At 40.4% G+C, this 14,422-nt stretch overlaps 1 protein-coding gene across 1 annotated transcript in view; it reads left to right on the top strand.

Annotated features, from left to right (window-relative positions):
- The window catches only part of slc38a6 (solute carrier family 38 member 6), a 58,228-nt gene extending 45,934 nt beyond the window's left edge, over window positions 1-12,294 (top strand). The window contains exons 11-16 of the mRNA XM_068038783.1: window positions 1,218-1,297; window positions 1,940-2,040; window positions 2,141-2,265; window positions 7,952-8,096; window positions 9,401-9,495; window positions 10,633-12,294. Coding sequence (XP_067894884.1) covers window positions 1,218-1,297; window positions 1,940-2,040; window positions 2,141-2,265; window positions 7,952-8,096; window positions 9,401-9,495; window positions 10,633-10,725 — 639 coding nt within the window. The 3' untranslated portion in view covers window positions 10,726-12,294. The remainder of the gene's footprint in view (window positions 1-1,217; window positions 1,298-1,939; window positions 2,041-2,140; window positions 2,266-7,951; window positions 8,097-9,400; window positions 9,496-10,632) is intronic.
- Window positions 12,295-14,422: the final 2,128 nt, after the last annotated feature.

The following is a 14,422-nucleotide window of genomic DNA, read 5'->3' as shown; positions in this document are numbered from 1 at the left end:
TGTAGAGATGTCAAGAAGGACAAGGAGAGATGGTGCACCATGGTCACAGTCACAGGATATCATTTGGGACTTTGATTAGTGCTGTTTTGATGCTGTTGCAGGGATGGAAACCTGGTTGGAGAGTTTGACATGGAATTGAAAGAAAAGTGGGCAAAGATTTGGAAGACAACACATTCAAGGACTTTGGCGAGGAAAGGGAGGTTGGAGATTTAGGGGTAGTTTGTGAGGACAGCTGGGTTGAGAGTGGGTTCCTGAACCACCAACGCCATCCCTCTCACTGGTCACTCTCTCAGGCTGAACCATAATCTTGGTATCCTATTTGGCCCCGAGGTGAGCTTCCGACCAGATATCCATTCCATCACCAAGATCAATTACTTCCACCTCTAACATCATCTGTCTCCACCTTTGCTTCAGCTCCTCTGTTGCTGAAACTTTCATCCATGCCTTTGTTACCTCTAGACTTGACTAGTCCAATGCTCCACTGGCTGGCCTCCTACTTGCACCCTCCATAAACTTGGACTCATCCAAAACTCTGCTGCCTGTATCTGAACCTTCTCGCTAATCTACATTGGCTCCCAGTCCAGCAACACCTCTGTTTTAAAGTTCTCTCCTTTTTTTTTTCAAATCCCTCCATAGCCTCATCCCTCCTTATCACTAACTTCCTTCAACCTGACAACTCTGATCGCTGCACTCTTCCAATTCCGCTCTCTTGCAGATCCTTGATTTTCATTGCTCCACCATTGGCATCTGTGTCTTCAGCTGCCTGGGCCCTAGGCTGTCAAGTTCCCTTCCTAAACCTCTCTACCTCTTTAATATATCTCTCTCTCCTCATTTAAGAGTCTCAATTTAAAATCTATCTCTTTGGCCAGGCTTTTGGTCACCTGTCCTAATATCCTTATTTGGCTTTGTATCACATATTGTTTGATAGTTCTCCTGTGAAGCACCTTGTGGTGCTTTACTACATTAAAGACATTAAAGAAGTGAAGTTGTTAGGGGTAATAGTTTTGAAGGGGACAGTCCATGAGGAATAGGAACCCATTCCAAAATGTCAACTAGCATGGGGCCAAGAAGAAATGTTGTTTGGTCAGTGGTTTAGTGAGAAAGGTGTCAAGAGTGCAGAAGTGGGTCTCATGAACAAGATGATTTGATTAAACCATAGATATAACGACCAGTTTTATCCAGCATAATTTCTAATACTGCAATCTTTCATCTTGTAGAGTGCATATGCAATTCCAACCATGGCCTTTTCATTTCTGTGCCACACGTCTGTATTGCCCATTTACTGTGAGCTCCGAAGGTAAGTGGAGGAAACTGGTCTCTATTGACTAGCTAAAGGTTTCAGTTTACTGAGTGTACATTACACTGCAACAGTGAAAGTGGCCTGTCGTTCTGGCCTCCTATGGAAATTGGTATCCATCCAATCTATATAATTCAGTGAACTCCAGTCATCAACTACTTAAAGGCTAAAATTTGTTACATTGACTCTCCTATCCAATTCTCCTCAAAATATTCAGTATTATCGCACGTCCATTTTAATTGACTTTTATCCATGAACGTAATTTATTCATCCTTACTAGTTATTTTATGAATAAGGTGTTTGTGACAGTACAATAATTCTTTTAAGTTTGCTGACTTGTTGGAGAGTCTTCAGTTATTGTATTATAGTAGGGAAGGTAAATCGTGCAACCTTCACCAGATATATTTGAGGCTGGTCCATTCCCATATTCTTGCCATTAATCAGTACAAAAATTCATCAAAAGTCTAAACTTGTGTCTTTTTAAAAATATTCTAGCTTTTATATACAAATTTAATGTTCAACTTATAACACAATTCTATTTTTATGAGCTCTGTAATTCTTGCTTTAGACTATAATGACTGCTGTGCTTATCTTGTAACGAAACATGTGCAACACTAATGTATTTGGATTTTTTTTAATCAGACCTTCAAAGAGCAGGATGCAAAAAGCAGTTAACACAGGAATAACGCTGAGTTTTTCAATCTACATGCTCGCAGCCTTGTTTGGCTACCTGACCTTTTATGGTTTGTGTTGAATATTTATTAGAAATTTTTTTAATGTTCTTTCTATAAACCTCCCAAAACTTTAAGATTTTCTTGTTGAATTTTGAATTATTTCTTGCAGGCAAAGTGGGCTCTCAGTTGTTGCACAGTTACAGCCAGTATCTGCCACGAGACTCTGTCATCATGTCTGTTAGAATATGCCTACTCTTCTCCGTGCTCCTGACGGTGCCTCTAATCCATTTCCCAGTGAGTTCTGGCAAAGAAGTTATTATTTTGTGTACTTCAATACCATTTGTTCTTTTTAAGTGTGGCTTGAAATGATCTGATCCAATCTGTCACTTTGTGCTGCAGCTGAAATTTGCATCACTTCTTCCATAGCCTTTACTATTAATGTCATTTTAAATCGCTGCTGTTTATCCTAGAACAAAGAACAGTACGTCACGGGAACAGGCCATTCGGCCCTCCAGGCCTGCGCCAATCTTGATGCCTGCCTAAACTAAAGCCTTCTGAACTTCCGGGGTCCGTATCCCTTTATTCCCATCCTATTCATGTATTTGTCAAGATGCCTCTTAAACGTCGTTATCATACCTGCTTCCACCACCTCAGCCGGCAGCAAGTTCCAGGCACTCACCACCCTCTGTGTAAAGAACTTGCCTCGCACATCCCCTCTAAACTTTGCCCCTCTCACCTTAAACCTATGTCCCCTAGTAACTGACTCTTTCACCCTGGGAAAAAGCTTCTGACTATCCATTCTGTCCATGCCGCTCATAACTTTGTAAACCCTCATGTCGCCCCTCCACCTCCGTCATTCCAGTGAAAACAATCCGAGTTTATCCAACCTCTCCTCATAGCTAATGCCCTCCAGACCAGGCAACATCCTAGTAAACCTCCTCTGTACCCTCTCCAAAGTCTCCACGTCCTTCTGGTAGTGTGGCGACCAGAATTGCACGCAATATTCTAAGCGTGGCCTAACTAAAGTTCTGTACAGCTGCAGCATGACTTGCCAATTTTTATACTCTGTGCCCCGACCGTTGAAAGAAAGCATGCCGTATGCCTTCTTGACTACCTTATCCACCTGCGTTGCCACTTTCAGTGACCTGTGGACCTGTACGCCCAGATCTCTCTGCCTGTCAATACTCCTAAGGGTTCTGCCAATTACTGTATACTTCCCACCTGCATTAGACCTTCCAAAATGCATTACTTCACATTTGTCCTGATTAAACTCCATCTTCGCCCAAGTCTCCAACTGATCTATATCCTGCTGTATCCTCTGACAATCCTCATCACTATCCGCAACTCCACCAACCTTTGTGTCATCCGCAAACTTACTAATCAGATCAGCTACATTTTCCTCCAAATCATTTATATATACTACAAAGAGCAAAGGTCCCAGCATTGATCCCTGCGAAACACCACTAGTCGCATCCCTCCATTCGGAAATGCACCCTTCCATTGCTACCCTCAGTCTTCTATGACCAAGCCAGTTCTGTATCCATCTTGCCAGCTCACCTCTGATCCCGTGTGACTTCACCTTTTGTACCAGTCTGCCATGAGGGACCTTGTCAAAGGCTTTACTGAAGTCCATATAGACAACATCCACTGCCCTTCCTTCATCAATCATCTTCGTCACTTCCTCAAAAAACTCAATCAAATTAGTGAGACACGACCTCCCCTTCACAAAACCATGCTGCCTCTCGCTAATAAGTCCATTTGTTTCCAAATGGGAGTAAATCCTGTCCCGAAGAATCCTCTCTCATAATTTCCCTACCACTGACGTAAGGCTCACCGGCCTATAATTTCCTGGATTATCCTTGCTACCCTTCTTAAACAAAGGAACAACATTGGCTATTCTCCAGTCCTCTGGGACCTCACCTGTAGCCAATGAGGATGCAAAGATTTCTGTCAAGGCCCCAGCAATTTCTTCCCTTGCCTCCCTCAGTATTCTGGGGTAGATCCCATCAGGCCCTGGGGACTTATCTACCTTAATGCTTTGCAAGACACCCAACACCACCTCCTTTTTGATAATGAGATGACTGAGACTATCTACACTCCCTTCCCTAGGCTCATCATCCACCAGGTCCTTCTCTTTGGTGAATACTGATGCAAAGTACTCATTTAGTACCTCGCCCATTTCCTCTGGCTCCACACATAGATTCCCTTCTCTGTCTTTGAGTGGGCCAACCCTTTCCCTAGTTACCCTCTTGCTCTTTATATAAGTGTAAAAAGCCTTGGGATTTTTCTTAATCCTGTTTGCCAATGACTTTTCATGACCCCTTTTAGCCCTCCTGACTCCTTGCTTAAGTTCCTTCCTATTGTCTTTATATTCCTCAAGGGCTTTGTTAGTTCCCAGCCTTCCAGCCCTTACGAATGCTTCCTTTTTCTTTTTGACTAGGCTCACAATATCCCACGTTATCCAAGGTTCCCAAAACCTGCCAAACTTATCCTTCTTCCTCACAGGAACATGCTGGTCCTGGATACTAATCAACTGACGTTTGAAAGACTCCCACATGTCAGATGTTGATTTACCCTCAAACAGCCGCCCCCAATCTAAATTCTTCAGTTCCTGCCTAATATTGTTATAATTAGCCTTCCCCCAATTTAGCACCTTCACCCGAGGACTACTCTTATCCTTATGCACAAGGACCTTAAAACTTATGGAATTATGGTCACTGTTCCCAAAATGCTCCCCTAGTGAAACTTCGACCACCTGGCCAGGTCCAGTATGGCCCCATCCCTAGTTGGACTATTGTTTCAAAAAGCCCTCCTGGATGCTCCTTACAAATTATGTCCCATCCAAGCCCCTCGCACTAAGTGAGTCCCAGTCAATATAGGGGAAGTTAAAATCACCCACCACTACAACCCTGTTACCTTTTACATCTTTCCAAAATCTGTCTACATATCTGCTCCTCTATCTCCCGCTGGCTGTTGGGAGGCCTGTAGAAAACCCCCAACATTGTGACTGCACCCTTCCTATTCCTGAGCTCCACCCATATTGCCTCGCTGCATGACTCCTCCGAGGTGTCCTCCCGCAGTACAGCTGTGATATTCTTCTTAACCAGTAATACAACTCCCCCACCCCTTTTACATCCCCCTCTATCCCGCCTGAAGCTTCTAAATCCTGGAACATTTAGCTGCCAATCCTGTCCTTCCCTCAACCAAGTCTCTGTAACAGCAACAACATCATAGTTCCAAGTACTAATCCAAGCTCTAAGTTCATCTGCCTTACCTGTTCTACTTCTCGCATTGAAACAAATGCACTTCAGACCACCAGTCCCGCTGTGCTCAGCAACATCTCCCTGCCTGCTCTTCCTCTTAGTCTTACTGGCCTTATTTACTGGTTCCCCCTCATTTATTTCACTTGTCCTACTGCTCTGGTTCCCACCCCCCTGCCACACTAGTTTAAACCCTCCCGAGTGATGCTAGCAAACCTCGCAGCCAGGATATTTGTGCCCCTCCAGTTTAGATGCAACCTGTCCTTCTTGTACAGGTCCCATCTGTCCCTGAAGAGATCCCAATGGTACAGATATCTGAAACCCTCCCTTCTATACCAGCTGTTCAGCCACGTGTTTAGCTGCACTATCTTCCTATTTCTAGCCTCACTGGCATGTGGCACAGGGAGTAATCCCGAGATTACAACCCCAGAGGTCCTGTCTTTTTTAACTTTCTACCTAAACTCCCCCTGCAGGACCTCATCACTCTTCCTGCCTATGTTGTTGGTACCGATGTGTACCAGAACCTCTGGCTGTTCACCCTCCCCCTTCAGAATGCCCCCTGTCCGTTCAGAGACATCCTTGACCCTGGCACCAGGGAGGCAACATACCATCCTGGAGTCTCTTTCACGTCCACAGAAGCGCCTATCTGTGCCCCTGACTATAGAGTCCCCTATAACTATTGCTCTTCTGCGCTTTGTCCCTCCCTGCTGAACAACAGTGCCAGCCGTGGTGCCATTGCTCTGGCTGCGACTGTTTTCCCCTGATAGGCCATCCCCCCCGCCCCAGCAGTATCCAAAACGGTATACTTGTTGGAGAGGGGGATAGCCACAGGGGATTCCTGCACTGCCTGCCTGCCCCTTCTCGCGGTCACCCATCTATCTGCCTGCACCTTGGGTGTAACCACTTCTCTAAAACTCCCGTCTATGATGCTTTCTGCCACCTGCATGCTCCCAAGTGCATCCAGTTGCTGCTCCAACCGATCCATGCGGTCTGTGAGGAGCTGCAACTAGGTGCACTTCCTGCAGATGTTGTCGTCCGGAACGCTGGAAGCGTCACGGACCTACCACATCTCACAGGTGAAGCACTTCACCCCTCTAACTGACATTTCTAGCACTAATTAACAAATTAATTTAAAATAAATAAATACTTATTAAATCCTTACTAAATTGTTATAATTAACTATATGGTCCCTTGTGCTAGATTCCAACTATAAATATTAAATGCTAACTAAATACAGTAATCTCCTCCCTCTGGTTTAGTTACTTTACTTATTAATTAGTTAATTAGGGTTTTAATCAATTTTTATCAACGTTTTATTTTCAAATTCAGTAAAAATTCACTACCAGCCAATCAGGTCACAGCTTTCCTGTGACATCACTTTCAGTTTTTTTTTACCAGAGGTAAGTTTTTTTTTAATACTTACCGGTCCGGAACTCTGCCCTCCGAGTCTTCTCCCAGTCAGCTGTGCTCTTTGGAAGCTCTCGGCTCCCCTCACTCTGAGGACAGGTAGGAAATGAAAAGGAGCTCCTCACTCCCTCCTCACCGAACTTCCTCAGTTACCAAACTTCCACTATCAGCACTCTAATGCAACCATAATGCAAAGGTATGGCATTAACAGATGACCTTTACACCCTCCCAATTTTATCCATTTGATCATCCTCATTGGACAAGTTAAGCACCCTTTCCTGACTCACTCCAGGCCTCTTCAATCATTGTTTCATATTCTTTCTCACTCCGTCCTGGAACAGACCATTCTACGGCTTGTGCCTGTTTGTACAGATTAAACCATTAAGCAAAATTTTAAGTTAATGGTGTTTAGTGTGTGGTTCTTTTTGGTCCCTGGCAATATTGATGTTTTGTGCCATGGCCAGAGAGGAAGATTTGAGACATTTCAGTCAACTTGGATATTGCAGCTGGACTCTGAGCGAGACACCTATTCAGGGTGCTGGCATTACAGAGCAAATGGTGCTGCACTCCACCAACAACAGTTTCAGCAAGAACTACAAATCTACTGCAGGATGTATAGAGAGCCACCAAAAATTTCTCATAATTATGGAAAAAGTTTTGAGAAAAGAAAAATTAACAGTATTTATATCATACACAAGTACTTCAAATCCTCTGGGAGGTGGAGCAAAAAATATTACTTTTTTTTAAATAAAAAAGGTGTTTTAGGAGTCAAGAACATCTTGAAAATATTTTAACTGGTGAATAAATAGTATGACAAATGTATCTTTCAGTCTGAGTAAGGTATGTAATATTTTTACTTGTATTGATCATGTGATGTATCACGCCAATAATTTTTTGTATTGAAGCAATGACCAAACTATTGTCACATGTAGGCTGCAACAGGACCAGGACAAACACCAGAAATAACAATTGAGATCCTTGATAACCCGTTAGCAATGCTACAGGGGGTCTAGTTTTAATGTAATCTCTGTACTTTTTGGTAAAAGGTAAATTTAGAATTTTTAAAAATAAATATGGCTTTTAGCATAAGCTTGTAATTCAAAATGTTAACAAATTGAAAGAAAATACTTTCAGAGATGGGTTTACAATTTAAAATGTTTTATTGGTTTCAGTATGAGGCTCTTGTGTTACATTTAGTATTAAGAGCCTTTACAAAAAAAAATTTTATATAAACTATCGCATGTAATATTCAGGTCCAGCAAGTAGCACTCTCAAGAGCATCTGTTTATCATTGAAGTTTTTGTTTTTTGCAGGCAAGGAAATCTTTTATGCTGCTATTTTTTTCAAACCGCCCCTTCTCGTGGTTACACCATATCGCTGTCACGATTGCTATTCAGACAGTGATTGTGCTGTTGGCAATATATGTGCCAAATATTCAAAATATCTTTGGTGTAGTTGGTAAGTTAACTTGTTACTTGGTTTTTATTCAAGCTGGAAGTAAGTTATCATTACTATGCAAAGGTAGAGTCTGGAAAAGATGTAAACCTAACAGCTTTTTTTTTAAGCCTCCTGAACCAATTTATCATCTGCTCTTTATGAAATGTAACACAGCAAACATGTAGGGCAGTGAAAAGCTTTGTTGGGGCACCTGTGATTTTCAAGTGTGTGAATGATGAATGCCAGTGACTGTGTAACGCATGTAAGAATCTTTAAAGGAAGGCACTGGTCTGGCCCGTGCTCCCATCTCACCCCAATTGCAAGTAACTGCTGAAGGATTTGCCGTCAAGTTAACAACCATAAAGGCTAAAGACTGCAATTTCCTGGTTACATGATCACTGAAGTTTCTACTTATGTTCCAATGTCGAGCATTGTCCTTCTGAATCTTCCACATTTTAAATTAAAGCTGCCGTGAGGTAGTTTGTACACGAAGAATCATAGAAACTTAAGAGATTTTGCAAATATAGTGTTTGTGCTAGCTAGAAAATGACTATCCGGCCTAATCCCACTTTCCAGCTCTTGGTCTGTAGCCTTATAGAATACAGTACTTCAAGTACATATCCAACTTTTTTATATGTGATTAGCCTTTCTGCCTCTGCTATCCTTTTAGGCAGTGAGTTCCAGGTCCCCACCATTCTCTCGGTGAAAAAAATTCTCCTCAACTCCCCTCTAATCCTTCTGCCAATTACATGAAATCTGTGCCCCCTGGTTATTGACCTTCCTATGGATCTTTTCTAGCCACTCTATCTGGCCCCCCTCATAATTTTGTAAACCTCAGTTAAATCTCCTTTGTCTCCTGTTCCAAAGAAAACAACACCAGCCTCTCCAATCTTCCTTCATAGCTAAAATTCAGTATCAAGCACAACTTCCAAACTTTTTTACTTGACTTCAGTATTGAATAAAAATCTCTGGGCATTTTTGGGTCTGATGTTTTGGACCTTTATCAGTAGCATTTAAGGGGAAACTAGATCAACATGAATGAGAGGAATAGAAAGTTATGCTGATAGGATTAGATGAAATGTGGGGGGAAGAGGCTTGTGTGGAACATTAACACAAACATGCACTGGTTGGGCTGAATGGTTTGTTTCTGTGCTGAACATTGTGTCATTCTATGTATAAAAAAAAAATCAGATTGCATGCATAGTTCAAAGCTATTTTGGTATTATGGTAGCACTTCATTTTTTTTTTGCTTTAGCTACCTTTCAAAATATGTGAACTGTAATTCAATTTATTTAAGGGCTAAAATTTTCTCTCCATTTCCTCAGGTTCCACTACCTCAACTGCTTTACTATTTATCTACCCTGGACTTTTTTACCTGCGAATAAGTAGAGAACCTTTAAAATCTTTGAAGAAGCTTGTGGTGAGTTTTGATGTAATCGATTTTTCATGTAAGACTATAATCGCCTTTTAGTAACCCTGGCTTTCTTTAATCATCATAATGTGATAAAAGACATTCCAATCTAACAGTCAATACTCAACTGGTAGAAGAGAAATTGATCTAAAGTTATCTCATTCATAACTATTAAAAGGTTTGGAGGGCCTTGCAACAGCTTGTTTCTTGAGCTTCTTTCATTTTTGAAACTTGTACCAGAGGGATTTATTAACTTTGTTGGAAATCCTTCTTTCTCCATTGTTATAATGGACTGAAGATAGTTGTCATGGTGCTATCTGTATCTCCTAATTTGTCACTTCATTGACATAATTTTTCAAATTTTAACCAGTTTTACAACAGACCTCTCACACAGGCACTTTGTTTCCTTTCAAACTAAATGGACATCCCACTTAGTTTGCAGCGATATTTACCTACATAACAATGGTATATTGCTTTAAGTACCAAGACATTAATGAACTTCAACAGTTTGAAACTAGCATAGCCATATGGGAAGCCTTAAAGACACCTGCCCTTTGAATGATGGATTGCTTCATCTTCCTTCCCATTGTTCCCAGCACTTTTAACAGAATAACTGGCCTCACATGAGTGAAGTGACATTAAACAGTACCATCTCACATGCCTGCAGAACATAGGAAAATAGCGATTATACCTACTGGTAGCAGAGGGCTTCTTTTTTTCTGAAATCCAGAGTGACACTGCACAGATGTGTACAATGCTGGCCCAATTGCATAGTATCTCACATTTCAAAGGAAACTGGGTATACATGCAAATTTGATTATCAGTATAACCCTGATGGCTAGGGGTAAGATGGGTGGTGTCACATGACTGCAGCATATAAATGCTAAATGCTTTTCACCTGAAATTCCCCTCCTACATTCATTTAACAGAGGCATTAACCCATTTAAAATCAATGGGTCAACATCACTAAAATAGCAGAGTAATTTCAAACTAACGCTTCAAGTGTTTGTACACTATTATTCACTTATATAATCTCAAGGCTGCTGATTATGAATCAATGACTAAATAGAGATTTTTCATAAAAACACAATGTATTTTATATTTTCTTTCTATTGTTATATGGTAAATGCTCTTTTGTTTTATTAGGCTCTAGGGTTGATTATTCTGGGCTTCTTGATTGGTGCCATTAGTTTGCCTGTTATCATTATAACCTGGCTGCACAGAGACAAATTAGCCTAATCAACAGAAGTTGCACATAATGAAACCACAAAAACACTCAGGAAATCATCAGTTGTGCAGTGAAGTCATCTTTGCAACCATGTACATTTTCCTGATTCACTGGCAATATGGTGACAAGTGGAATTACCATTGCTGCAGGCAAAAAGAACAGAAACTGGATCAGATCTTCTGAATATCACAATAGGAGCATGAATAAAACTGGCAACCAGACATCCAGAAGTACTTGTGCAGGATAAAAATTAAAGATGCCTAGCTTTGCCTGTTTCTGTTTAGCAACTCCTTGTTCTCATTTGGGGAGCAGTTGCGGGGAAATCAGCTAATTTAAAACCATACTACCATGGAGCAATTTCCACCAGAAGGGAAATCTCTAACATTACAAACTGAAAAAAAATGTTTTGGAAAATTTCTATGACCATTGCAATGTTTTGTAATCTGGATTCAATTGCAGTAGAAGTATTGGTGATTTATGGTACTGTTAAGTTTCTTTCCAAATTTTTTCAAATTATTGTCCAAAATGGTCAGTTTTAAAGATGTTCAAAATAAGTCTATATTAAAGTAAATTATGAATGTGTGCATGAGAGAGAATATTTTAAAACTTGTATGTTAATTGGCAAAAATCAAACAAAATTATTGCACACTTTGGATAAGAAGCTAGCCTAATCTAATATCTATTGGTGTATTTTGTGCTTTGTATCCAACAACCTGATGCATACCTGTTTTGTCATGATTCTAAAATCTAATCTTTTTTTAGTCTTGGAAGAGTCACTATGGATTAAAGGGAGTTTTATGTTGTATACATTGAATTTGTGTCTCATTCAAATTACTAAAGAATTTGAATAATTGAATACTATGGGAGAGGGTGATCTTTGCTCAGATTTGATATTAAATTGTTTTTGTCCCATAGAACTGGTGAATATTAAAAATACACAGACAATCTTTAAAGTGCTGCATTCTTGCCTAACTTTATATTAACATTACATTATGCAGGTTACTGATATGGTTTTGATAGCTGCTTTGAAAAAAATTCCTACCTTAAAAGTCTACATGTAGGTTTTTTAAACTAATGATTAACATTTAAAAATATTATCTTGAGGTTGAACCTATGTTTAAATATTTTTGAAGTTATTCTGGTTTGACAATTAATACTAGGGGGTTTTGAATGATCAAAGGCATACAATAGCTGTCACTTGCCACAGATTAATGTTGTTTACACATTCTACAAGATTAGGTACTGCAAGTAAAACCTGGCTGACTGCTAAAGTGCATTAACATTTGTCTACTTTTATTAACTGTTCAAGTAATATTTTACAGTTGGGCTTCATCTATATAGGTTTTATTTTGTACAGGCAATATAACTGTGCAGGTCACACATTAACTTGTGCAAAATTAGAAAACCTTGTTGAAGGAAGCAAAACAATGAAACCACTTAGTAAGTTTGACTTCACTGCCCCCATGTTTAAAATTAAGCAAATTCTAACTTGCCTTTGATCCTGATAACTCCACATTTATACAGTAGCACAGTTGCTCGTTTTGATGGCACAGTCAATTCATTTCTATTAATGACCTCCTCCAACCGGATGCTAATGCCCGTAGCACATTCAAAATATTATAGCCTCTTATAATGCTTTATAATCTGTGTTCAACACTTGTAAGACGACATTTTTGAGATACTTTTTACAGCTCGGGTTATTCAATTTGAACACTAACACAGGAAAATTCCTTATTGTTTACATTTTCTGAAAAGTACTTATTTTATTGTCAAATTTTGCACTAATGCAGTATTTTCAACTGCTTTGATTAAATGATTTTGTAGCCCTGTACAACTAAACAATATACATGTATTGCCTATTATTTTCCCTTTTTGTAGTTGCTAAAAGTGTGTCTTTTTTACATTTTTGAATCTACTGCCCAAAATAACTTGATTGCTGATCTAAATTTCCAGAACATGTATAAAATGTTAAATTACTGCAGTCCTTTGTAATAGTGTATTCTTATTTGGCATGAATGGTTCAGATTTAAGTCTTTTAAGCCATGATATTCTATTAATGCAATCCTAAAAATAGACTTCAGATAGTCATATCTTAATACTCTGGTCTAAAACTCAAGGATTCTGTTTGCTGCATTTTGTACAGTGTGTGTTAACAGAATATTTTCAACCTGTCAGCAGTTCTTTGTAAAGCTGCACTTTACCTTTGTAGAAAGTATTGCATTATTTTCTGTAAATGTTTAAAAAAAAATTAAATTGGACTTTTCCAAATATGCTAAATATACAGTTTGAGTGTAAATCTCATCAGTAGTTATTAATATGGATGATTGTAAAATTAAATTTGTTTATAAGGCTAAAATCTCAATTCTGTTATGTTCTTTGTGTTGGTAGAAATTGCCAAAAGGGACAGTTTTTTTTTTGATTGATTTGGGACCTGAAAGCAATCTCTCTTTCTCCTATTTCCCCTGTTCCCATTTTTTTTTAAAAGGTAAAGTAACTCTGCTTACACTTCCTTTTGAAGCCAATGACTTATATTGGTGTCCCAGCCTTTTCTTCTCTCAATTGAGACTTGGTTTTTCTGTGACGACCATTGCAGCTGAACCCAAACCTGTCCTACCCAACATTCAGAAGCGAAGATTTGAAGGTCTGGAGTCTCTGGTCAAGATTCTCTACTGCTTCTCCAGTAAGAGATGCTGGAATCAATTGTAGCCTCTGTCCTAAAATTAACCAACTCCACATCAGCCAGGGTTATATCTAGTCTTGATGACTGTGAGTGGCATTTTTGCACATACCTTTAAAGGAAGCTCAATGAATTTTTATAAATCAGTTTGGCTCATTTGTCTTGGTCATATTTAATGTTGCTCATATGGGGCAGAATTTAATGTGAACGTTTCACATGGCGCACATGTGACCATCAAGGCTCCCACAGACCAGCCAACCGCCTTCATCAGGGAATGGTGGTATGGGGGAAACAGAAAAGTGCAACAGAACAATACAGCCAGAAATCCCGCACTGTCATGTCTGTTCTGGATTTTGTCAGCAGCAGGAAAGCACCATGGTGACATTGCCACTCTGACACGACGGGAAGCTAAGCAGCTTTTTTTTTACATGCATCTACATACCTTCGGGGTCACGACCATTAAAATCTGGCAGCACTGAGGTGAGAGGCTTTAGTGCCAAGATGGGAAGGCAGCCCTGAGCAATGCTCCACAGGGAAGAGGGGGACACTGAGGCCACTGTCAGACTGTTCTGCTGTGTGCTCTGCAAGGGGGTTTGTGGTCTCGGGCGCTCTGCATGGGTTACCAAACCAGCTGTGTGTTACCTTTTAGTTGTTCATACTACTGGAAGAGAGGTCCAGCTATCAGCAAGCTTGCCCTGTGAGGGCCATCAGGGATGCCACCAATAGAATAGGCCAAAGCTCAGTTGCAAAGGCAGGGTTGTCTCTGCATCGACAATGATCTGCAGGCCCACAGGTCACCTGGCATAGGTCTTGTACACTCTGTATTTTTGTACCCCATCATGTGATGTAGGAGGGTCAAGAGGCTGCTGCGCCTGTCTGAAGCTCCATGCCAACAGGGCCCACGTGTGCCAGAGTATGTACCGGACTCGTATCAGCTGCCTCCAAATGTCTGAGTACCATTGTCAGCGGAGACTACAGCTCTTCAGGCAGGCAGTCGCTGACTTATGCGCCCTGCTACAAGCCAAGTTGCG

Source organism: Heterodontus francisci, chromosome 9, assembly GCF_036365525.1.
Source record: "Heterodontus francisci isolate sHetFra1 chromosome 9, sHetFra1.hap1, whole genome shotgun sequence".
Lineage (NCBI taxonomy): Eukaryota > Metazoa > Chordata > Chondrichthyes > Heterodontiformes > Heterodontidae > Heterodontus > Heterodontus francisci.
The sequence above is the reverse complement of the archived record's forward strand: the minus strand, read 5'-3'. Positions and strand labels throughout refer to the sequence as shown.